The 26,581-nt window shown below is 39.4% G+C and overlaps 1 protein-coding gene across 1 annotated transcript; it reads right to left on the reverse strand.

Moving 5' to 3' along the window:
• Positions 1-1,960: 1,960 nt before the first annotated feature.
• Positions 1,961-25,568, reverse strand: adgrg7.1 (adhesion G protein-coupled receptor G7, tandem duplicate 1). The gene is made up of 17 exons (XM_059543508.1): positions 25,392-25,568; positions 21,338-21,493; positions 21,110-21,223; positions 20,891-20,994; positions 20,554-20,706; positions 18,984-19,075; positions 18,735-18,865; positions 14,709-14,813; positions 14,431-14,582; positions 13,931-14,095; positions 13,132-13,244; positions 12,690-13,021; positions 12,406-12,487; positions 11,983-12,141; positions 2,606-2,765; positions 2,323-2,512; positions 1,961-2,239 (listed from the first exon to the last, which is right to left on the reverse strand). The coding sequence occupies exons 1-16, from the start codon at positions 25,432-25,434 to the stop codon at positions 2,336-2,338; spliced, it is 2,238 nt and encodes a 745-aa protein (XP_059399491.1). The 5' UTR covers positions 25,435-25,568; the 3' UTR covers positions 1,961-2,239; positions 2,323-2,335.
• Positions 25,569-26,581: the final 1,013 nt, after the last annotated feature.

Below are 26,581 nucleotides of genomic sequence, written 5' to 3' on the forward strand. Positions count from 1 at the left end.
CGCTCTCTTGTGGCGCATGAGAGAATTACGAGTGATATAGAGGGACATTGTGACAAGGATCAATTAACCATTTTCATTTTAGCATTCAAATGCACATGACTGAACAGGTCAGAACCGCTATTACAATGGCCATGAGGTCATTGTCTACAAAGGAAGAGAAAACGCCTTAGTGTGTACACTACCAACTATAAATAGTGAATTATGAGTTATACAGAACAGTTTTATTTAAATGCTAAACTGTAGGACCGAATAATATTCCGACTTGTGTCTCTGTGAGGACAGAAAATAATAACCAGAGTGGTCTGGCACCTGCTCAAAAACCTCGCCACTTGCTCATAACAAGAAATAGCTTTACCGTGTTTTACGCTAGCATAGGCGATTTGCATTTGGTAATGTAATTATGCATTTTTGTAGAACAGGGATATAATAAGGTCGTCTCTTGTTCTGAATTGTGGTCAGATATGACCTCTGATCTAGTTTCATGCCTTCAAGCTAATCTAACTGGTTTGACAGCTAAACTTGGGTAAATAGAAACATGTTGCAGAGCTAAATGATTAATATTAAATGTTTAACAGTTTCTGGATTGCTCTGGACCTACCGGTTTTATTTATTTGTTTGTTTGTTTTACCTTTGTTTGTCTTGCTTCAATGCAAAACTGAATAGTGTCAGACCGTGATTTGAATCAAAGCAGAACAAAAAGAGGAAATAAATATCCAATGTACAGATAAGTATGCAATGCAAACTACAATGAATTGCAGTTTATGTGTATTCTAGGTATCACAATTGTATTTTTTATTTTTTTGTAAATAGTTCCCCCTGGTGGAGAAGCTCTCCTGACTTGGCTTTAGAGGTCTGGGCTGTATTATACAAAAACTCTACCATTAATTTAAAATCACCATGGTTACTAAACAGGTAACACAGGAATCTGGATTTCTAGTCATTCATTTCAATTAAGCAATTTTAATTTGGTAAAGAAATGTATAAACACATATATCAGACCCAACAGTCCACATGTCCTTTCATCAATGTTCAATATATGTCAACAGTCAATTAGTATAAAAGCAATAAGCCAAACTCTTAAGATTGGTGTGTTTACAGTAGATTTATGTCATTTTACAACAGAGCACATCAATCAGACCTGGCATAAACTGGCAGCTAACAATGTGCTCACTGTGCCAAATTTTAGGTGTTATGCTTTGTTTAAACGGGCAGTAAAAATCTGACTGGCATTATCCACCTCAAATACTTTTAGTTTCTTTATTATGATCAGCAAATAAAACTATATAAAATCAGATGTTAACAAAGCTATACAGTATCTATTGTATTGTTGTTGTTTATTGGAATGTGTGTCACCCTCAGATCAGATTTCAAGCTGTTTTTATCATTATTTGGTAAGCTGCACATTTTTGAATATCCTCAAAAACCCCAAAATGAAAATTTGTTGACAAAATGCACTTAGTCCATCCAAGATTTTCAACAGATCATCAGAACTGATTTGAATAAATTTGGCATTCCATCACTTGCTCACCATAATGGATCCTCGGCAGTGAATGGGTGCCGTCATAATGAGAGACCAAAAAGCTGATAAAAACATGACAGTAATTTGAATGTAAATTTTATTAATAGGATAAACCCCTTGAGATGTAACATCTCGTTTTCGAGGGGGTCCTAGCATACAAGTTAAGCAATAGTACATCTTAGGATCGTACAAAACATAACAAAATTACAATTAACATTACAAACAACAAACACACATGCGACAAAGCAATAACAACAACAAAAAGAAAAAAAAATCACAATTTACCCCACCAGTAAGTACAATAAGTAATCCACAAACAAAAATACTAAAGTAATAATAATAACAATAACAATAGTGATAGTTTCAATGATAGCATGCACAGTACAGTACAGTAATCCACAAGTAATTCACATGACTCCAATCCAACAATAATGTCTTTTGGAGTGAAAAGCTTTGTGTTTGTAAAAAAAAAAAAAACCTAAATCATTAAGATGTTTTAACTTCAAACCACTGTTTCCATTTAAAAAGTGTATCTTCTATTATCAAAAGTAATCTTGTCTGAATTAGAAGAGAAATATGCACATATTAAGCCCCATTTACAAGCCCCAAAACCAAATTTGTTATTTCTCCTTGTCTTCATTCATTTAATGAGCCTTCACTGCATGATGTATATCACTCCTGAGGTGAAGACCACAGTCTCACCAGTGATCTATGCCAGATCTAAAGAAGAGTTTTGACAAGGAAAAGGTGGTTTGTGTATTGTATTGGTTTAGATATTATGATATATATATATATATTATTACCTTTGACGGCCTGTTAGGTTGAGTCTCCATCTGTGGATTTGTATCTTTCGTTGCTTTCTGGTGTCTTATTCTTCCATAAAAAAAATGATTTCTTGTGAAAGCCTATTTCTGGTGCATGCAGAGAGTTAAGAATAGCTGGATTTGAGTTTAGAAAAGGCCTTAGAGCAAATAAAATGAATATCTGAACACCCTTTGGAAATAGAAAACTTACAATGAATACAGAAGCACTGACAATCCATTATAAGCTTATTTTTGAATGTTTGTGCAATGTGCATTAACCCACCTGTGTTGTGTTTAAGAGACAAAAAACCACACTGAGAATAAATTGTAGATTTTTTTCTTGGGTGATCAGCAAAATGTAGCCTGTGACCCAAGACAAGCCAAGCATCACTGCCAGAGAAAAACTACTCAACATCTTCTTCTTCAGAGAAGTTTTACTTGATCTAAACAGCAACAGTGTGTTATTGGTGAAATATATTCTCATAAATCTGGTGGATAACGTACTCAGTTACTAACATAATCTCGGTTCCCTTAGGTACTGAACAAGCACTGTGTTGCAAGCCGTTTAGGCAAAGACGCTATGGGGAAACTCCTTTCCTGCAATTTCTGAAGCTTTTTTCAATCATGCAGTGAAACTGCATGGCCATTGGTTTGTGGAGTTGAATGAAAGCAACAAATGATGGCGCTGCCAAGCCACGTAAGTCTATGGTTAGCAAGCTTGCCCAAGCCCGCCAAAGGGAGAAGTTTTGTCATGCCCTGACATTTGTGCTTTTTTCAGTTTCTTATAAATATCTAAATGGGTAAAGTCTAATCTCACTGTAATCAGCAAAAACTGGGCTGTAATAATATGTGAAATGCATGTATGTACATGATTGTGTTTTTGAGAAAAAAAATATTATGCGTGGTTAGTGAAAAACTAAAAATGTTAAAACACTTGAATAAGGCAAAAAAACACATAAAGAACAATGGTTCCCGGGATTTTTGAGAACTGGAGCTTGTAGCCTAGAATTTTTCTTTCTAAATTATGTGAAAATCATCTTGTTTACTCACTCACAGAAAACAATATATTGATTTAGATTTTCTAAGATACTTTTTGTTGGTAAAAGTCATATGCGAGTAGGCGTCAACTACCATAAATATCATTGTGATTTACACCTGAGAAGACAAAGGCCTGCATAATGAGCTGCATAATTTCAGTCATCTGTGCCACTATGAGGGCAGAGTTACAAGAAAGAATGTGAGAACAAAATAAATCTATATAATTTTATGTTTGTAGTTTATTAAGAATATATTTAATTATCCCACAACATAATTTAATATCCACTTGGGGGAGCAGTTGAACAGTTTATTAAAAACATCTCTAGGTTACGTATGTAACCCTAGTTCCTCGAGGAAACGAGACGCTGCGTCGAAGCGCTTTGGGGAACGCGTTCAGCGTACGCGACTCTGAATATCGTGTGTAATCAGTCCAATGGAAGGGCGTGACGTCACCGACGTGGTGACGTAAGCGACCAGGAAGCTATAAAAGCACGTGCCACGCAGCTGGCGTCAGCTTCGAGTACCCTGCCGGGGGTATGGCTCCGAGACGCAGCGTCTCGTTCCCTCGAGGAACTAGGGTTACATAAGTAACCTAGAGACGTTCTTCTTCAGGAACTCGAGCTGCGTCGAAGCGCTTTGGGGAACGAGTCCTAACGCCGCCAGACTACCAAACCCCTGCCTGGTGTGTATCCAAGGAGCACAGCTCAGGACAGGAGGACAGAAGCGCCTGGAGTGACTGGCATATCTAGGCCATAGAACCTAACAAATGTAGAGGGCGTGGACCACCCCGCAGCGTTGCAGATGTCCAGCATGGATACACCTGCTAAGAAGGCCTTAGAGGCCGCCATACCCCGAGTAGAGTGAGCCTTGGCTCCCGACAGCGGGGGACGACCAGAGGACTCATAGGTGACGTTGATAGCCTCGACTATCCAACGACTAATAGTCTGCTTAGAAGCAGGAGAACCCCTCTTGGGGGGACCGTAGCACACAAGCAATTGGTCAGTTTTTCTCCACAGGGCAGCTCTGTGGACGTATGCGTCCAGTGCTCGAACCGGACACATACAGTTTAGCTTCGCCTGGTCGGGCTCCCGAAAGGGAGGAGGACAGAAGGCCTGCAGCACTACAGGTCGTGGTGTAACAGAGGGAACCTTGGGAACATATCCCGCTCGAGGGTATATGAACGCTTTAGTCATGCCTGGTGCAAACTCAAGATAAGAAGGGGCCATCGAGAGGGCCTGAAGATCTCCTACTCTCCGCAGAGAGGTAATAGCCAACAGAAAAGAGGTTTTAAGTGTGAGATGTCTGTCTGAGATATCTTGAATAGGTTCAAACGGGGGTTTGCACATAGCCTCTAACACCACAACCAAGTCCCACGGGGGAATACGGGACCGTACTGGAGGTCTCAGCCTCAGTGCACCGCGGAGGAAACGTGTAACTAGGGGGTGTCTTCCCAAAGACTGACCGTCGAGAAGGGTGTGGTAGGCCGCAATGGCCGCCACGTAGACCTTCAGAGTAGAGTGGGTCAACCCTGCAGAGAGCCTAGCCTGTAGAAACTCCAGAACAGTACCAACTGGGCAGTTTGCTGGGTCTAGCTGGCGGTCTCTGCACCATGAAGTGAAAAGCTTCCACTTCAGGGCGTACAGTTTCCTCGTAGAGGGAGCTCTGGATTGGAGTAGGGTCTCCACAACCTCAGTTGAGAGACCAGCTGCTACCAGTTGTGCCCCCTCAGGGGCCACACCCACAGCTTCCACAACTCCGGGCGAGGGTGAATTATCGTGCCCTGCGCCTGTGAGAGTAGGTCTGTCCTGATCGGTATCTCCCACGGAGAGCCGTCGAGGAGCGAGACTAGATCTGAGAACCATACTTGGCCCGGCCAGAACGGGGCTACTAATAACAGACGGACCCCGTCCCGGCGTACTCTCGCCAGAACTCCCGGAAGCAGAGCGATACCATATTTAACTTCCCAGGAATATATACTGCTCTTAATGAGAGGAGTTTGTTCTGGGACCACACCAGGATCTGGTGCGCCAGCTTGTACAAAGGGCGCGAACGCAGACCGCCCTGGTGGTTGATGTAAGAGACCACTGATGTGTTGTCGGTGCGCACCAACACATGGTGACCTCTCAGGTCTGGGAGGAAGTGCTTCAGTGCACGATAAACTGCTAGCATTTCTAGACAATTGATATGCCACGTTAGATGGCGATCGCTCCACAGACCACGGGCAGGGTGGCCACTCATGACCGCACCCCAGCCGGTGAGGGACGCGTCCGTCGCTAGTGTCACACGGCGACAAGGAGCTCCCAGCACCGGGCCCTGATTCAAGAACCAATGTTTCTTCCACATGTCTAAGGCACGGAGGCAGCGCCGCGTGACCTTGATAGTGCGAAGCGGATTGCCCCTCGGGGAAAATCCCTTGGTCTTGAGCCATCACTGTAGGGGTCTCATGTACAGCAGGCCAAGAGGTATCACGTTGGACGCAGCTGCCATCAGACCCAACAATCTCTGAAATTGTTTGACAGTGAGTGACTGGCCTTCTCTGACTCTCTTGACTGAGATGAGGATCGACTCGATACGAGCAGGGGACAATCGTGCCTGCATTGCGGTCGAATCCCATACTACGCGTAGATAGGTGGTTCTCTGAGCCAGAGAAAGTACACTCTTCTTGGCGTTCAGTCTCAAACCCAGCTCCCCCATATGTGCGAGAACGACATCTCGATGTCGAACCGCAATCTGCTCTGACTGAGCTAAAATCAACCAATCGTCGATATAATTGAGAATGCGGATGCCCTGCGTGCGCAGGGGGGCCAGAGCCGCATCTACACACTTTGTGAACGTGCGGGGTGAGAGTGCGAGGCCAAAGGGAAGTACTCGATATTGGTAGGCTTCGCCCCCGAAAGCGAACCTCAGAAACTTCCTGTGTTGAGGAAGGATGGAGATATGAAAATATGCGTCTTTGAGATCTATCGTGACAAACCAGTCCTCGGACCTGATCTGAGCTACAACATGCTTGATTGTGAGCATTCTGAACTTCAGTCTCATAACTGAACGATTTAAGACCCTCAAGTCTATAATCGGACGCAGCCCCCCATCCTTCTTTGGAACTATGAAATACCGGCTGTAAAATCCGGACTCCCTGTCCTGAGGAGGGACCACCTCGATGGCCCCCTTCTCTAATAGGGTTTCCACTTCCTGTTCCATAACCAGACCCTGCCCGGGGCCCACTATCGTGTGAACGACCCCGTTGAATATAGGCGGCACGGAGCCGAACTGAATGCGGTAGCCTTTTTCTACTATATGCAGGACCCAACGAGATACATTTGGCAGTAGTTTCCACGCTGCTAAATAATCTACTAAGGGAATCAGTCTCTCGAGACTGACCTCTGGTGTAAGAGACCCCCGCAGGGGCGGCGAGCGTCCCAGCCCCGCTACGCGCACGGGCGGAGGATACTGAGAACGATGCTCGCCCGGGGCCGCTGCGCCCTGGAGCACTGGCAGGGTTGGCAGAACGACCCCTAGAGGGCACTGAGGTGGGACGGGCACCGTGGACTGCGGTGTGTACCGTTCTACCCCAGCGGAGGCTGCCCTCTGAAACCCCGGGCCGTTGGCGTCAGGGTTTCTTGGCCGAGGACTTCTTAGCTTCGATAACCGCCCTTAAATCTAACTTGGGCTTAGAAGACCTCGGCCTAGAGCGTCGCTGAGACTCTCGTTCCCGACGCGGAGGAGCACGAGAGGCGACGCTCTGTTTCTGGGCCTCGCGGTGTGAGGAGCTAGGGTGCGGCTGGGGCATCTCCTTCCCAGATGACCCGAGGGAGCGACGAGGGAGGAACTTATGGAATGCCGCCGCCTGTTTGCGGGCCTCCTGGAACCTGTCGACGACAGAATTAACTGCGTCGCCGAACAGGCCAGTCGGCTGGATCGGGGCGTCCATGAGTTAGACCCTGTCCCGTTCTTTCATATCGGACAGGGTCAACCATAAGTGCCTCTCCGCGGCCACCATAGCTGCCATGGACCGCCCAATCGCTCGGGCGGTCTCCTTGGTGGCGCGGAGGGAGAGATCAGCGGTCCTTCCTAATTCAGAAATATCATGGGACTTGATCTCCTCTCCCTCATCTAGCTCCTTGAGCAGGTCGGCCTGGTATGCCTGTAACACCGCCATGGTGTGCAGACACGCACCAGCCTGACCTGCAGCCGCATACCCTTTGCCCACCAAAGCCGAAGTTGTTCTTAGTGGCTTTGAGGGCAATGCCGGGGCCTTCAGAGACGATGCCGCGCCAGGGGACAGATAGCTCGCAAGCGTCTGTTCCACCCGGGGCATCGCTCTATAACCGTGCTCTCCCATCCCCACTACATTTCCGTAGTAATCTGACGAGGGGATGTAGAGGCGGGCCGAGAATGGACGTTTCCACGACCTGGCGATCTCATCATGCAGGTCGGGAAAAAATGGAAGGCCCCGGCTGGGAGGTGGCTGACTCGCGCGCAGGAAGCGTTCATCCAGCTTGCTTCTCTGCGGTTCGGTAGACTTTTCGGCGGGCCAATCGATACTTAATTTGGCCACCGCGCGAGTAACCACCTCTAAGAGCTCCTCATACTGTAGCGAGTGGGGTGGCGAATCCCTATCGAGCGACTCCACATCGACCTCCTCGGAGGACGAGAGGCGGAGCGTCGATCCCTCACCCTGAGTGGAAGGAACCACTGTGCGTGCTTCCGACTCTAGGGATTGGGTGCCGGATCTGGCAGAAGTGGAAGGAGATAGGGACTGGCCCGTCTCCATTCCCTCTACCAGATCGACTTGCGAACCCCACGAGTGCAGCCGCCGTTCTGCCTCGACAGAAGCGGGACCAGCACCGCGGGGAACGCTGGCGAAGGCCCCCTTCTCGAAGAGGGCCCTCCGGGAACGAAGCAGCCGCACCGACATTCGCTCACAGTGCGGGCAGTCGGCCCCCTCGAGAGCCGACTCAGCGTGCTTCGAACCCAGGCAAACCACGCACAGGTTGTGTGTATCCCCACCAGTTATATATCTCGGGCAGGGAGGAACACACAGCCTATAACGCGATTTGGAATCGCCATCTGAGTGCTTAACTTTCGCCTTGCTTTTTGGCATGTCTAGGAGCTCTTTTAACTGGACAGACAACAGTAAATAAGACTCACAAGACGGACAAATGACATTCACAAACAGAGCGCTTGCTGAAAGACGCGAAGCTGACGCCAGCTGCGTGGCACGTGCTTTTATAGCTTCCTGGTCGCTTACGTCACCACGTCGGTGACGTCACGCCCTTCCATTGGACTGATTACACACGATATTCAGAGTCGCGTACGCTGAACGGGTTCCCCAAAGCGCTTCGACGCAGCTCGAGTTCCTGAAGAGGAACAATCAAAGCTGACTTTCAAACACATTGTTTGGCATCCTTACTCCAGTCACACAATCCTTCAGAAATCCTTTTAACAATCTTATTTTCTTCAAAAAAAAAACATTTATTATTATTATTATTATTATTATCATTATTATTAATGTTGAAAAGAGCTGAGAATATTTTTCTGGGTTTTTAGGGGGGATAAATGGAAAGAAAAGCATTGTTTTTACATTTGTTACAGTTATCTATTTGTTACATTTATATTATTTACATCAAGCTTTTGAATGGTATAGTATTGTATATTGTTATTGAAACTTCATAATGTTTCACTTGATTATATATTTAGTCAGGAACTATAGTTTGGAAAAAGTCTTTGGAAAAAGTCTAACTAGTAAAATGTTTACACGTTATGTGAAAACTATTACAAGTATATAAATAAATAAAAAGAGACTTACTCATGTTTATGATCTCTGCTGAATAAAGTGCTTCATTCTTTTTTTTCTGAGGAAATCCATTTCTCAAATCCTCAACCACATCACATCTTTTTGGGGTGATTTATGTCTTATTCCTCTCATTGCGAAGCAAACAATAAAATAAAAAAACTTGAACAGTCTCGCTGCTTTTTCTTCTGTTATGGGCGTATTCAAGCCGCGCGCTTCAGTTTGAATCTGAATAGTGCGTTCAGCGCGGGGGCGTGGTCACATTAGATATAATGAAGGGAGACATGAAAAACAGACATTGCGTTGTTTTCATATGGATTACTTTATCACAGAATATCTGTTTTCGGCGGCACTTGTTTAGTTTAAAAATAGACATGTCAAGCTTTCTATAGATACCTCTCTCATGTATTTTCGTTGAGCATTCACGGAGTTACAGTTAATTTAAATGACGTGTTTATAACACCCTTTGGCTGCAGACAGCGCACCTTGTTTGTTATCTTTATTTTATAAGTCCACAAAGTTTTGTTGTTATTATGTCTGTATCCAAAAAAAAAGTAGACCCTTTACAGATTCGATTGATGTATAGCTCTTATCTGTACGATTAAAACTGAAAGTGTAATTTAAGTTCTTTTCGGGGTTATCAGGAGAAAATGACTCAAAACGCATATCCGCGTTAATCGACTCGAGAGGGTTAACCACAGACTGCCCGGCTATAGGAGCATGAGAGGCTGCTATAGCTGCGAAGTAGTCCTTAAGGGTAGAGGGAGTATGGCTCCTATCCATTAAGTCATGGAGCAAAAGACATTATCTGAGATATGTTACAAGTGAATAGGTCTTCACCCCAGGCTGTGCATCAGGCAGTGAAGACCGACCACTTAAGGGAGTAGAGATGTCTCACAGACGGAGCTCAGGGAGGCCTGCAGACTCCCATCGACAGGCCATACATGTAGAGACTGCAGCTCTGGTCTGGGATGCCATATTGTTCTGTTCGCTTGAGAGAGGAGATCCCTTCTCAAGGGAATCGGCCCTGACTCTGCTGACGACCACGATGGAATCCTCCATAGAGGGGCTACCAGGAGGACCATGTGAGCACCCTCCCTGGCTCATCTGATGATCTGGGGGATTAGAGCATAAAGGAAAGCATAAAGGAGAGGACTGGGCCATTAAAGGCCCAGGGCATCTCTGATCTTTGAGAAATAGATTGAGCAAAGATAGTTGTCTACGAGGGTGAAGAGGTCGACCTCTGTCCTCCCAAAGATGTCCCAAATTTGTGAACTGTATGGGGATGGAGCATCTATTCCTCTGAAGAAGGGAGGTTGCTCCAGGACAACATGTCTGCCCCCTTGTTCAAAATGCCCTGTATATGCACTGCTTTTAGTGAGATCAGGTTGTGTTGGGCCCACTCTAGGATTCTTTTCACCAGAGTGAAGAGGGGTTTTGAGGAGAGCCCTCCGTGGCATTTTATGAAGGACTAAGACGTGGTGTCTTGCCAGGAGTGGTAGGGAAGCATGGAGTGCTCAAAATATTGCCAACACTTCCAGGCAGTTGATATGAAGCTTGCTTTCCGAACTCGTCCAAATGTTGAAGACCAGATGGCTGTCACACAGGGCTCCCCAGCCCATCTCGGAAGCATCTCTAAAAGATGACTTTCCTCCTGCCTATCGTCCCCACAGTCATGCCATGTTCGTACAAGCAGGGATTTGTCCAAAGGACCAGGGTTGTGATGGCCTTGGCCCGCGTGGCAAGGGGTTGGATTGGTTCAGGCACTGAGTCGCTGTTAGGAACTGTAGTTCACGTTGTCAGATCCAGCAAAAAGAACCAGTCCTGAATGGCTGTCTCATGAGGGTGCAGTTCAGGTTTCTGAGATCAAGGATGGGCCTTAGGCTGCCTTTCTTTTTGGGGATGAGGAAATAGCGGCCTGACCTGCATTGAACTGGGGGAACTGCTTCTACGGCTCCTTCACCAACAAATTCATCACCTCATTATGCAGGGTGTGTGTCCTTGCTCTGACCGAAGTGGAACCCATGCCGCTGAATCACAGGGGTCTTTAAGCTAGATAAAGTTCATAACCTTGTTTTACTATCCCCAAAAGGCATGACAGACCATTCGGGGACGCTAGACTCAGCAGCCTTTTCTTTCAATATGTCTAAGAAGATCAAACCACTCATCAGAAGAGGGGTGTTGATGATCATTATGTGTAAACACACCAGCAGATCAAAAGTGCTGTATTCATCCTCTCAGATCTGCTCGTAGTGGATGAGGGGAGAGGCAAGTGAAAGAGCTCCATGGAGAGTGAAATGCGGGGCTGTGCCACCATAAATAAACTCAAGCTTGATCGCTCAAACCTGTGAGTTCACTGTTTCTTCTCCGAGGCAACTGGGAGGGGAGAAACACTAGAGCAGGAGAGGCCAACTTCATTGAAGAAAAGGATCCGCAAGCGCAACAGGGACAGACTGACACTTTCAAAGTGAAAGCAGCACTGGCAGATCAAAAAGCTGTGAGAGGCACTAATCCTTAGTGTAAGGCTGTGTGAATTGTGCAGAGTGAAACACATGGGTCTATGCCAGTGTGGAAAAAAGTTAGTGAGAAATGTGAGTGCGCTTTCGTGAAAGCATTATGCCTGTGTGAGCACAACTTCAGCAGCTTATATAGCCCGTTACCCCACCCCCTTTTGCAAGCTTCAACTCCACAAACCAATGGTCATGCAGTTTCACTGCGTGGTCAGAGAAAATAAGTTTTCCCCATAGCATCTTAGCCTAAATGACTTACGAAATAGTATAAGTGTAGTATCGAAAGGGAACTGATATTTTCTGTTCCTAAAGTAAACACACCTGTTTAAGTTAGGGTTGGTCCTGCAGATTTGTTTTGAGAAGTGCAGCAGTATTGCTGTGCTTGAGATCAGCATGAGCAGTAAAGGGAGCACAAATCCCCAAACCATTGGTTTCTTTATACTGAAAGTTTGTTTGTGGTCCAAGAAAGCCAGCCAGCAACTGCAGAAAAGAAAAATGACAACCGAACCAACATTTACAAAACTAATGTAATAATATAAAATAAAACAAATACAGTAGAGAAGTTAATGTTAAAGTGTAGTTAAAAGTAAAAAAAAAAAAAAAAAAAAAAAATATATATATATATATATATATATATACAGTATATATATATATATATATATATATATATATATATATATATATATATATATATATATATGTTATATATATATATATATATATATATATATATTTGTTACTTACAACTCTTCTTGTCGATAACCTAAAGGCTCCTCCACACGGTAAGTGGAACCCAATGAGATACCAACAATAACAGCAGGCAAACCTAAGAGGAAAAGCTTTATAGACACTGATAGCGTTGCAAATTGGTGACATTGTTTTATGGGTTTATTGCTTCACAATGTGCTAATACAAACAGTACCACAAAACAATACATTTAAACCCTTACTGTATATTGCCCAACTTAATGAAGTTGGTCATAAATTATACAATACATCAGTGTTTTGTGCACATTCAATGTCTCCTACCCCATCCTACAGCCATGGAGACCTTTGGAAACCATGAAGGTGTTCCAGACACTGAGTTTTTGAAGAGCAGGAATACATTAATGCCGTACAAAGTGTTCCAAGTGAATGTAGCCAACAGGAAGTACTGAAGCAGAGCTGTAAATGCTGTACAGGGTCCCTGATCTGAGTACTTGTGTTGATCAGACTCGGGAACTATATTCTCCCCAGACACCTTTGCCACATTCACATGTTGGACAGGGTTGTTTATGCCGAAGATGAAGAGAAGGTAGAAAACTGTCATACTTATACAGACATTCACTACTAGCAGAGTAGGGCTGCCTCCTCTTGACTTCCTGTGGCATGTGTATGAATATGAGAAAATTACTGCTTCACCACTGCAAAAAGCCCTTCCTGTCAATAGCTGTATACAGTATGTTTAACAGTGTAAACTATGAAAGTTTACCTGGTTATGATTTGGTACAATGCTGTGAAAGACAGTCCCACCACAGACAGAGCACAGCCGGTGATGCTGATCCATTGCAAGGCTTCAGAATATTCATAGTTGATATCAAATGTCTGCAGAAAAAAAACGCAGCTCCATGAAATTCTAGTGGGAATAGACTTTTATTCACTGCATCATAGACATGAGGCTATATCTTTATAACACTTTAGAATATTTAGAACAAATTTGGTGTGTTATGACAACCATGATCTAAGGTTGCCTGCGCAGTTTCAGCAGAGTGTCACCTAGTGGTCAGGATATAGGAAAAAATGGCTAAATTCGCGTATGACTTATAAACGGTTTGACCAAAAATCACAACACTGTTCTCTTCATATTTGCATATTTGGAGAAGAATGCAGAATCAGGTGGTACCCAGTTTTCCCATGTTGGCCATCTATGTAGTCGTCCATTTAGAACTTTGAAAAAAAATGCTATATTTTACGAATGCATTGGCATATTGTTCCGAAACTTGGTATGTGTCTTCGGCACCATGCCCTGAAGGTACTCAAAAATTGATAAAATGATATTAATGATAATGATATTAATTTCCCCTATAACATTAGGAAAAATGTTAAAATGTTCTACACTATGAAAAAAAATCCTTTTTAAAAACTTTACAATGAAAGGTTATTCGGGGAACTTAAAACAGACGCATCACTTAAAAAAAAACACATTTTGGAACCTTTACTTTTAAGACCGTACTGATCCATATAATTCTAACATAAATGCTATTAACATCCTTTTTACAAATATACCTTACCATTAGAATGGCAAAGTTTACTTTTCCATGTTTTCCGGGGTTACAAATGCAAACTGCAGGTCCAGAGGGGCTCTTCTTTTTAGTGCAGCCTTCTGTGCTCCAGTCATTTTTAGTGTAACTCCAAAACACACATGCGAAGTCATTGAGGGATGTTGTGGAAACGGCCTGAAAGTACAATAATGTATTAATTCATAACCACATAACTGTGCCCCATATACATATACATAAAACCACCCAATAGCAGATCAATACAGGTGGAGCTGGGGAAGGAGGAGGGACTCTGAAGCTCTGGAGTGCTCACTGCAACTGCTACAGTGAGCACTAGCCAAGTATTTGAATTTGAATTTGAGAGTCTAGAGTTTCTAGAGTTTCATGACAGAACTTTGTATTTCTATGGCTTCCTACCAACAGTAAAGGCCTGAAAATTGGGGGATTGAGTACTTTAGAATTTCACTCAAATTAAATACAGAGGGAACTGTGATGTTGAACTAGCTGCTCACCGATGGTGTGATTGCAAACAGGATATCAAACTGAAAGTCTTCTTGAATGTTAGCAGACATCACTTTTCTCTTGGTATCCAGAGAAGGTCGAAAGCTTTTTGACTGGAAGAACTTGTCATTATCGTAGAGGACAAACCCAACTTTATTAGAATCTACAAAAAAAGTGAGATCAACCTACTATTAACATAATACAATTCTCAACAAATCAATTTCATGTGGAAAAATCACAAAATACAAATAGTGGAAAAGTATAGAGTTGAGTCTGTATCCAGTTTTACCTTTACGTAATGTGATATTAATTTGAAGGTCAACATTATCCTTGAAAATCTCAGCATTTATTGTATTCAGTTTTATTCTGTCAGGCAAAAAGATATCACTCTGCCCTGGATAAATGAGAAATGAAGATAAATATGACTGTTAGAAGCAAGCTAACTGTCCAAAACGATATTAATATTATAGTTGCATAATGATCATGATGATGATAATAATAATATAAATAATACATTTTATTATGATTCATATGAAATACCATATAAATATTCTTGATTATACCTTTACCATTATAAAAGTAATGGTATTATATCATTACTATTATTATTAGTGGCCAAGCACTGAAAGTGTGTAGGAACCTATTGTATCAATTCTTCTTCCTCCTCTCTGGAAGTCTATGGCAGCCCATAGAACCATATGGTAAATTCATCAACTCTAGCGCCACCACTTATTTTTACGTCATAAAAACTCTTCAAACTCCTTCAAGACCATTGTCAGATTTTTGCTAAAATCAAGTCATATCATTTTCAGGCCATGTTGACAAAAAAAAAAAAAAAAAAAATTGCTATATTTTATGATTACATTGGCATATTGTTACAAAACTTGGTATGTGTCTTCGGCACCATGCCTTGAAGGTACTCCAAATTATATTGAAATTAAAAAAAAAAAATCAAAAAACTTTAATTAATTTTGCCTTTTGTCATGAGTCTTGTCATGATTGATGCCTTGGATTATGCCAAGAACATAAATACCAGTTATGTCATAATCATTCAAACGTCATGTCCACCATTTTGATTTATATTGAAAACCTACTTTTTAAACTCCTCCTACACCTCTTGTCCTATTTTCACCAGATTGGCTTAGATCATCTTCAGACCATGCTGGCAAAAAACCATGGAATTAAAATTGATAGATTAACTGTTTTCATCTACAGCATCAACAAATTTGATGGCATGATGTAAAACCTGAAATGAAGATGGACAGTTTTATTTATTCATTTATTTATTTATTTATTATCCAGCTGTATTTAATCAGTGTCCTGAGATTAAGCTAAATATTAAACTAAATCTTATCTTTTCCTAAATCTTATCCTACTTCTTGTAATATCTGTTTGATGCTTTGAACAACAATGACTTTAAATGATCTTTTCAGAGTTATTTTATTTTATTTTATTTTATGTGTGATTAATTATAATCAACCACATCATAAAATTAATTAGATTAAAAATGTTAATCACTTACCAGCCCTAATATATATATATATATATATATATATATATATATATATATATATATATATATATATATATATATATATAGTACATATATAGTATAGTATATATAGTTGTATATATATAGTATAGTATAGTATATATAGTTGGACACACCTTCCAACAAGTGCTAAGCATCTCTCGGGGTACTCCTTCAAGACTGTTGGAAGACCATTTCAGGTGACTACCTCTTGAAGCTCATCAAGAGAATGCCAAGAGTATGCAAAGCAGTAATCAAAGCAAAAGGTGGCTACTTTGAAGAACCTAGAATATGACATATTTTCATTTTTTTCCCACTTTTTTGTTATGTATAGAATTCCATATATAATTCCACATGTGTTAATTCATAGTTTTGATGCCTTCAGTGTGAATCTACAATTTTCATAGTCATGAAAATAAAGAAAACTCTTTGAATGAGAAGGTGTGTCCAAACTTTTGGTCTGTACTATATATATATATATATATTGGAATCAGGTGTATATATTAGGGGTGGCACGGTTCAACTTTTTCACGGTTCGGTTAGTTTCACGGTTTTAGAGTCACGGTTTTCGGTACAGTTCGGTATGTGCTATGTTTATGGAAAAACTATACTTTCTAATTAAAAAAACAAAGAAGAATATTCTATCCAACTACAAGCAACAGCACAAATAAATACAATAGAGTAAAGATACAAGCAATAAACAGTGAGTTTTTTCGTTTTTTTTTAAGCATAAGATTTTAGGTACAGAAACTGAATAAAGTAATCAAATGTAAAACAGCTATGCATATTGGAGTATATAAATTAAAGATAATTCTTTATTAAAGTTGCAAAAGCTTTTTAATCAAGAGCAGTGAGTGATTTCTTTGTTGTTGCTGTTCGATTAATATAAAGACTGTCACTTTAAGAGAATACACTTATACAATGGCCTGCGTTCAGCCGGCTATGTCTGCTGTAGGATACTTACCAAAACGGGCATTTTGACCAAATTTTTGTGTGAATTTGCCCATTTAAGCACATGTTCTGAGGCGGGTTTGCGTGCTTTGGATGAGCGCATGCACAAATCTTCTCACTGCGTCACGAGCTCACGTCCTCTGCCTCTTAAATGTTTAAACTGACAAAGCTTAAATTAGTTTAGTTTAAATACATATTAACATGTGCTGTTCAGGTCTTATCTGTGAGCGCGCACTATCAGCACCCGGGTGACGACGGAATAAATGACTGCTCATATTCCAGCACACGGCATTCACATTGATCAAGAGAAAAAAAAATTACAAAACAGGAATGTTCAAGATCTCCAAAGCAGGTTTAATAATGCACTCGATATTAGGTTGGGTCTCCTTTTGCACAAATTACTGCTTCAGTGCTGCGTGATATGGAGGCAATCAGTCTGTGGCACTGCTGAGGCGTTACTGAAGCCCAGGTTGCTTGATAGGGGTCTTCATCTCCTCTGTATTGTTTATCAGGTGTTACTTATCTTCCTCTTCACAATACCCCATAGATTATCTGTGAGGTACAGGTCAGATGAGTTGGTTGGCAAACAAAGCTTAGTAATATCAATATCATGGTGAGCAAACCACTTGGAAGTGGTTTTGGCACTGTAGGCAGGTGCTAAAGTCCTGCTGAAAAAGGAAATCGATATCTCCATATAGCTTGTCAGCAGATGAAAGCATAAAGTGCTCCACAATATCCTGTTAGATGGCTGCATTGACTTTGGACATGATAAAACACAATGGAGTAACACCAGCTGACATCATGGCACCCCAAATCATCTCTGACTTCAGAAATTTCACATTGGACTTCAAGCAGCTTGGATTCTGTGCCTCTCCAGTCTTCCTCCAGACTCCAGACCTTGATTTCCAAATTCATGCTAAATTTACTTCCTTCTGAAAAGAGGACTGTGGACCACTGAACAACAGTCCAGTTCTTTTTCTCCTTACCCCAGGTGAAATGCTTTTTTCTGGTTCAGGAGTGGCTTGGTTCTAGGAATGAGACAGCTCTAGCCCTTTTCCTGAAGACATCTGAGTGTAAAGACTCTTAATGCCCTGACTCCGGCTTCAGTCCACTCCTTGTGAAGCTCTCCCTAGTTCTTGAATTGTCTTTTCCTGACAATCTTCAAAAGGCTGTGGTCATCTCTGTTGCTTGTGCACATTTTCCTACCACACTTTTTCCTTCCAGTCAACTTTTTATGAATATACTTTGATCCAGCACTCTGTGTACAGCCAGCCCTTTCAGTAATGACCTTCTGAGGCTGACCCTCCTTGTGGAGGGTGTTGATGATTGCCTTCTGGACAGCTGTCAAGTCAGTAATCTTTCCCATAATGTTGGTTGCATGTTCCAAACTAGCCCAAGAGGTACCCAGTATTTATACTCAAAATTAAGAAAACTTATCAAACTCAGAATTGAATATTGTAATTTTTTTGATATACTGAATTTTTAATTTTCCTAAGTCGTTTTAACCATCAGAATTAAAACAATTATTTTTGTAATATTTCAGTTATTTTCAATGAATATAGAATATAAGTTATTTTTTATTCAGTTACAAAAAAGAAAGACCTTTTCCATGATATTCTAATTTTTTGAGATGCACCTGTATTTTTTGCCTAAGAATTTACATGAATTAAATTAAATAAATACATTCCATACTTTATAATATAGCTTAACCCCTTATATACATAATTAAAATAACCTTTTCATATTCAACATATTTTATTTTAGACTTTTAGATTATTCCTCTTTTTCTTGAGAGTTCTTTATATATCCAAACTTAAATGGGCACACACTTACCTTTAAATGAGGTTAATTGAGCATTTTTGATTGGAGTTTCCATCTTCAGCAACTGAACTGCCATATTTGGTTGCACCAACAATGAATTTGAGTTCTCACGCAGAGAGAGTTTCTGTAGTGTCTGTGTTAGTCTGAACAAACACAATCTGAAGTCAGACAGCAAGTCAAAATAGGAATGCTTATGAATTTTGAATTTAAGATGTTACTGTATGTCAGTGGCAGTGTAGCGAGTGTGAAATGTTTTGTTACTCCGAAATTGCAGTATGGTCAACTGAAGAGTACATCTCATGACTTGCACTCAGGAGCTGACTGATTGTAGCGACTGCTGACACGGCAATATCCTGCACAATGAAGAAGAAAAGTTTCTCAAGACAACTTGTGAAAGAAAAAAAAGACATGAACAAAGTAATAATAATAATAATGATTGTCTGCATATATATATTTTTCTGTTGCTAATTAATTGCTAATGCTTTTATCACGGTATATGCAATTGCAATTTATGTATAATTGCAATTTAGTTTAAAAAAGTGGTCATAATACAGTATAGAAGGTTAAATAACTTTTCTTATAACAAAAATCACTGAACATTTAAATACAATAAAGCAATATAGAAAAAAATAAAGTGAAAAGTTTTACACAGAGTAAAGTGCAAAAAAATTATGAAGACCAATAGGTATCACTTTACAATAAGATATCATTAGTTAACCTTGAGCAATAGCTACATTTGCTACAGAAGTTATAAATCTTTGTTGAAAAAAAGTCTTAGTTCATGTTAGCTCGTTAAATAACACAGTTGCTACTTTCAAATTTAACAACGTGTTATTACATATTGGAATACCTAAGATTAATGAATTTTCAGAAACATATTTATTGGCAGTTCATGTTAACTAATGAATTAATTAATGTTAACTAATGAAGCCCTAATGTAAAGTGTGAATGAACAATAAATAATCAAAACACTTTCAAACATCTAGGGCCCAGATTAAAATAAAATAAAATAAAAAGTTTGAAAATTAATAGCCTATTAAGTCACTATTAAGTAAATATTTAAGTATTTGGTGCTGTGATGAACACCATAGTGAATACACAAATCTGAATGGCTATTTAAATTATTTAAATTAGTTTTAGCTGCTTTATTTATGGGGTTTCCAGGATAATGGCTGCATATTCTGCAGTTTAGCTCCATCTCCTGACAGAGAGTGAATGTGCTTTCATTCATGTGTCTCTCACGTGCTTCTCATGCGTGCTTGGTTACATCAGAGCACACTTTTTTCATGCAGCATAATGCCGTGTTGTGCATTTTAACCAATTGATGGGAATAGTATTCTTAAAATGCATACCAAATTCTGAATAATTTGTAATATATAACTATTCGTGGTATTTAGAAATGCCAAAGACAACAATATCGTGGATATCCATTACCGTGATATATCGCATTACCGAACACCGGCACATATCTAATACACAAACACACACACAAACACACACAATAATAACAATATTGATGATTGTCTTGTAATAAAATAACAATAAACATGGTCTTGCTATGGTGTTAGCCTGAATTGACATTTTAAAATAATAATAATAACTAATATGAATAAGTCATATAATTAATATATAATACCATACGTACCACCTATAATTACACATTCAGCATTATAAAATGTATTGTCTTTAATACAAATAATATATAGTGCCTTACCTAATATTGTTAGCTATACTTAATGGCTATATACACAGTTTGAATAGAGAAAGTGCGGAAATGTCCCTCATGAAAGGAGATTTTAAATGGTAAATTTCGTTTTAGGCTTATAAGTACCGTAGGTGGTGTAGTTTGTTGATCAGAAAGTAGGAAGTTGGTTATTTTTGCTGCATTTGTGATGTTGTGGGGTGTTAGCCGTTCTGGTATGGATGTGAGGATCTGGGTGCTGGAGGCTAAGTTCTGTTTTTGTTCGAGAGTAGCTCCTGTAACCTTGATTAAAATAATAATAATAATAATAATAATAATAATAATAATAATAATAATAATAATAATAATAATAATAATAATAATAAAAATCATCTTTGGAATCAGACCTTTTCTGATTTCATCTGAGCACAATTAATTTATGTTTTATGGGACTATATATTACAATCATTATACATTGATAACTTACATCTGCATTGATGGTGTCCAGGGTCAAACTACAATTTACAGTCTTTGGAGAATCAAATGAGTGAGTAATTTTATTACAAAGGGCCGAAGCCAGTGGGATGCCATCTAAAAAAAAAAATAATAATAAAAAGTGTTTGTTTGTTAAATAAAGAGATACTGGAAGTACATTCATAAGTTCAGTGTTTATTTTTAAACACAAGAAGGTAATAGACTTAAGTACCATTTGTTGTTTCTTGGGGACATCGCTCTACGGAGGAAGCAAACTGGCCTAAGACAGTTTTTGGAAAGGTATATTTGCTGCTTTTTGTGGGGTTTTGTCCAGGGCAGAAATTTGCTGTAAAATAAAATAAAATAAAATGAAATAAAAATGCAAGACTGTTAAAAATATTGAGTGATATTACAAGAATATTCAGTATACATATCATGCAATATTTTGAATTGGTTTTACAAATGTTGCAGGAGGCTCCAGTCCAATCATCGAGGCAGAGGCAGATCCCATTTTGTAGAGTACCTAGGTTTGCACACACCAGATTTGGATTGGTGATGTTGTTTGGTCCAAGGGTGGTGTTGGAATAGTTTTGACACCAGGTCTGATCAAAAACAGCTGTTTAGAGAGACAAAACGTCAGACAAAAGTATTAAACTATGACCACTTGCCTTTAGCCTTGCTAAATCTGGTCAAAGCTTGCCAACTTATTCTTATTTTTATATATGCATAATATTCTTTCACATCATTCAAATTATTCCTTTTGCCACATTGAATAAGCAGAAGGTAAAGGCTGCTTGAAATGCTTTGTTTGAAATTTCCATGTAACTGCCACCAAACTGGAAAGTCCAACAATCATATGCAAATGTTGTAGATAGTGGAAAGGTGACTTTACAAGAAGAATCAGTCTGACTAATTCCAGGTTCTGACTACACAAAACCGGCCCAATTTTGGCATGATCCATTTGATGCAGGGTGTCGTTGACCGTGATTTCACCCGAGTACAACATGTTCCTGGATCAACATCCTAGTTGATCCTGGAACAACATTTCAGTTAACCAATCAGAACTAAGGGATAACTTCTCGGGAAATATCTGTTTTAGGCTTACGATCAGGTTTAAGTGCTTCTACACCCTTGTTAATTACACACTGATTTTAGGAATAAATTATGGGTAGGGTTAGGTTTAGGGGAAGGGATTGGGTTAGGTCTATATTTTTGGACAGTAGGCCTAATGTTGATCCAGGATCAACAAAAAGATGTTGATCCAGGAACATGTCTTACTTGGCAAAATCACGGCGACCAAGCAGGGTGTCATGGGGATTTGTAAAAAAAAAAAATAATAATACTAATCATAATTGTGCATTGGGAAGCAAGTATCAATCATTTTATCTATTGTATGTCATGGTGGGCAACAACTGACACAGCATCCAGCACACTGCATGATGTCCCAACAGAAAGACTAGCATGTTTATTTTTTAACGCACATTCACACCAAGAACAATAATGATAGTTGTAGTGGAAAACACGTCTTTATTCCACTACACTGATTATGTTAAATAAGCTAAATTTACTGTTAGATTAGAGAGATGGTTAGACTTAATGCACCTTTGGAATGTGCTTGACATGTAAAGAACATTGAGCAGTGTAAATGCAACAAAACCACAAAAATTTGTCTTCAAAAGTGAAACACTAAGTAGAGTGACGGAATCTCCCAACTCCTCTCATTCCATGTACCCAAAAGCATCTGTTTTTTTTTCTTTGGTGTCCTAAAGCAGCAGCAGGTCAAGTTGGTCAAGTCTGCATCCACTTTCAATACTTTGAAACTGCAGCGTTGGTAAGTGTGAATGCAAATATAGTTACTGTGCTTAGTGTGAATGGGCCTTAAATAGATTGGTGCATCCAAAATTAAATACTTTCCTTCTATGTAGTATTCAAAAAACATTACATTAGAAGTGTAGTTTGTCTAAATTTCATAGTATTCAAAAAACAGAAGGTGAAAAATATCAAGATGACCTGCTTCTTCCACCAGAATTCTGAAGTATGCATTTGATGGACACTTTACTATCCCATGAGGCCACAGGAGAGGATTTATGAATGGCAGTGATGCAACTGACGCGGTAGGTCACATGATAGTAACAACATGACAGATATCAGTTAAATCATTTAAATTAAGTCCAAAACTGTTTAATGTGACAGAATCAGCTTAAATTATTTGGTTTATAGTAGTAAAGAGCCAGGGCAATATCAGGGCAAAAGGACCCATTAGGCAATAGAGACATGGGGCAGGGACACCCTGATACAAAAAGTGTAAAATATAGTGTCTGATATTAATAGAAGCCAATCATATTATGCTAGTTATATTATGTTAAGACGATTAAAATTATGTTGTTGTTGTGCATGCATCATTGTCTGCAAATTTTCATTGTTAAAAAGATGTACAGTATGCATCATAACAAATATATATGTTGCATTTAAAATTGCAATGTAATAAGTTGTTCACAGTTTTCTGTTTTATTTTAATAAATTTGCAGTTTCATACATTTTAATTTTACAGCTGGTAAATTATATTTACCTGAACTTCATCTTTAAGTTTAAGACGTCTTTAATGAGATGGTTTTCGGTTAATTTACACTTGTCATTCCCAAACATTGTTTTGCACATATCAATGGATGCAGGCAATACCAGATCTTTTACTATTTGATAGTTTATTTATTTATTTTTTTAACATTGAGCAATCCTAGGAGCCACCTGATATGACGATTTCAAAGCAAGCTCACCAAATATGGCTGATTTTCTCATAATTGTCTGTTGCCCTTTGAAAGATTTGAAAGTAGCTTGAAAGTATTCCAGTGGTTTGTCATGCAGATGACCATAGTTTGTCCCCAAATGGTGCTGCAGCTTTGATTTTTTTTTTTCATGCTTTTGTTGTACTGTACAGCTGAACAAATAACACACACCAGCAATTCAATGCCACCCGTGTCCTAACAAATTAATTCCTGTAAATGTTATGGGAATGTAGTGTAGAGACATAGAGGGAATATCCTATAGTAATGGTCCCCTAAACATTCCCAGAATGTCCTGAATTCTCCCTGAAGGTCCACCAAATAACTTTCTCCAATGGTTAAAAGATGTAATACAGAAGACACAACCATATATAGCTTGAAGAACACAGATAAACCATATATTGTCGAAAATTGCATGATTATTGTATTGTTGTCCCATCAGGTAAAACGTTTCTATCTGCATTTTATTCGGCTACAGCTATATCTGGATGCCGTTGTCCATAATAAAGGATTTCCAGGAACATTGTAAGTTCTATTACTTCTGCGAGGCTCACTTGTGGTGTTTCTGCCCTCCAGCTACCAATATGAATAAAACAAACATTACATTATGTGTACTCACTAATACTCACAACACCCTACTTTGGGTAAAACGGGGGAAAATAACACATTTCTGTAAAGTAATTGGAAGTAAACATCCATATCCATACCGTTTTGTTTTTTCTCCAGCATAGAGAAGTATACAGGAGTGTTTTTTTTTTCTTTCTTTCTTTCTCTCAGTGGATGCATAAGATATCCAGTCAGAGTAATGTATTAGTTTCTTATATATATATATATATATATATATATATATATATATTCCATCCGCTTAGTCTTTTCTCTGCTTGTGTTCTACATGGTGGTTTTTCAGCCTGGATACATTAATTAGGTAACAAAATTTGAATTGTTATTTCTTCTGTATTGTTTTAATATGATGTGAGGTCCCAGCTTGACATTAAAATAGGTAGTTATAATTGCTAGTTTTAACTTATGTCAGAGCCTATACATTTTAGTCAGTACATCAAATTTTACCAGTCTTTTGAAATATGAGTATCTTTACTTCTACTTGAATGAAGGATGTGTGTTTTTTTGTCATCCATGACTTTATCACAATTGTCCTTTAATATTGTGAATGACTCAGTATTGTTAATTTTTGCTACTTTTGGACGTAATACTGTTTTTACTTGAACAAATCGAAGAGACACAACCTGAAGGTGACTGTGCATGGGAAATCTTTTAGTCAAATGAGTACATATAATGTATCTACTTAACAAGACCTTTGGAAAATTAAGATGTGACATGCAGTGGGTACACAAAACTGTGATATGCAAACATATGGAAATGAACCCAGAAAACAAGCAAACAAACAATCATAGATGCATGTTGTTCCAACAGAGTAAATAGAGGAACAAAATATTGTGTCTTGCCATCAAAAAATATACATTATTAAAAAGAAACAATAATTTAACCATTTTTTAATAATAATAATAACACAGCATTATTTTTTACAATATACTCATTATTAATAAATTAAAATTAATATAGTGGAAAATACTTTTTTTATTGTTATTAATTGTTAATCATTAATAACAACAACTACTACACTTTGTTTTTCAATATATATTATATATTTAAGCATTCACTGTATCTGTAATTAACTTATATAACAATTGCAACCATTTCAAAAGTGAACCTTACCTGAGGAAATTGTTAAGAGCAGAAAGTACTCCATTATACACATATAGGATACAAAAAATATATAAAACTACTACTAATATGACCTCCTCTTGTTACTATCTGGTTTATAAAGCAGAGTCAGGGCTAAATCATTGCTAGGTTGGGAAGTCCATCCGTCCTGGAAACAGCTATCTATTTTCAAGGACACAGACATCACATAAAGCTAAATGAGGAAGTAAAAGAGAGAGAGAGAAAGAGAGAAAGAGAGAGAGAGAGAGAGAGAGAGAGAGAGAGAGAGAGAGAGAGAGAGAGAGAGAGAGAGAACAGTGAAGCCTTCAGGTCAGATTTAAAGTACTTTTAAAGATTTCATGCAATGGAAAAAAAGTATTAGGTTACTTATGTAACCATGGCTCCCTGAGTAGGGAATGAGACACTGCATCCTCTAGGGGTCGCTATGGGAAACACCTAGTTGTGACCCGTGTCAGAAGCATTCTAAATGCACTAGGTACCAAGTCTACCATTACCATGAGAGTTGCCCCTTGGATGTTAGACGGCTATCCGTTACATTATCCCTTACGGCCAAAGGCCTAAGCTACATACCCAAACTTCCCTTTTAGGCCAAGATTCCTGGGCCCGGGTTAGAGCTCAAGGCTTGGAATCAAGAATAGATTAATTTAAAGGGATACAATCAAAAGCCTAGCATCATATTAATCTTGGCCTGTCACACAGGGGCTACCGCTTGCTCTCGCATAAGCTTGCTGAAGGAACTTTCTCAATAGATCCCTAGTAGCAACACCCTGTTTAAATACAGGTGCATGTCAATAAATGAGAATGTAATGGAAAAGTTCATTTATTTCAGTAATTCAACTCAAATTGTGAAACTTGTGTATTAAATAAATTTAATGCACAAAGACTGAAGTAGTTTAAGTCTTTGGTTATTTTATTTGTGATGATTCTGGCTCACATTTAACAAAACCCCACCCATTCACTCTCTCAACAAATTAGAATATGGTGACATGCCAATCAGCTAATCAATTCAAAACACCTGCAAAGGTTTCCTGAGCCTTTTAAATGGTCTCTCAGTTTGGTTCACTAGGCTAGACATTCATGAGGAAGACTGCTGATCTGACAGTTGTCCAGAAGACAATCATTGACACCCTTCACAAGGATGGTTAGCCATAAATATTCATTGCCAAAAAAGCTGGCTGTTT

The sequence above is a fragment of the Carassius carassius genome, chromosome 48 (genome assembly GCF_963082965.1).
Source record: "Carassius carassius chromosome 48, fCarCar2.1, whole genome shotgun sequence".
Lineage (NCBI taxonomy): Eukaryota > Metazoa > Chordata > Actinopteri > Cypriniformes > Cyprinidae > Carassius > Carassius carassius.

Bases quoted from the DNA above. Each gene is read 5' to 3' on its own strand.
- adgrg7.1 (XM_059543508.1), bottom strand. From the start codon at position 25,434: ATGTGTATAATGGAGTACTTTCTGCTCTTAACAATTTCCTCAG. The intron at 14,814-18,734 runs GTAAGTGTGTGC...TCATTTATCCAG, and splicing joins TCAATTAACCTCATTTAAAG to GGCAGAGTGATATCTTTTTG. The intron at 12,488-12,689 runs GTAGGAGACATT...TTTTCCTCTTAG, and splicing joins CTCCATGGCTGTAGGATGGG to GTTTGCCTGCTGTTATTGTT.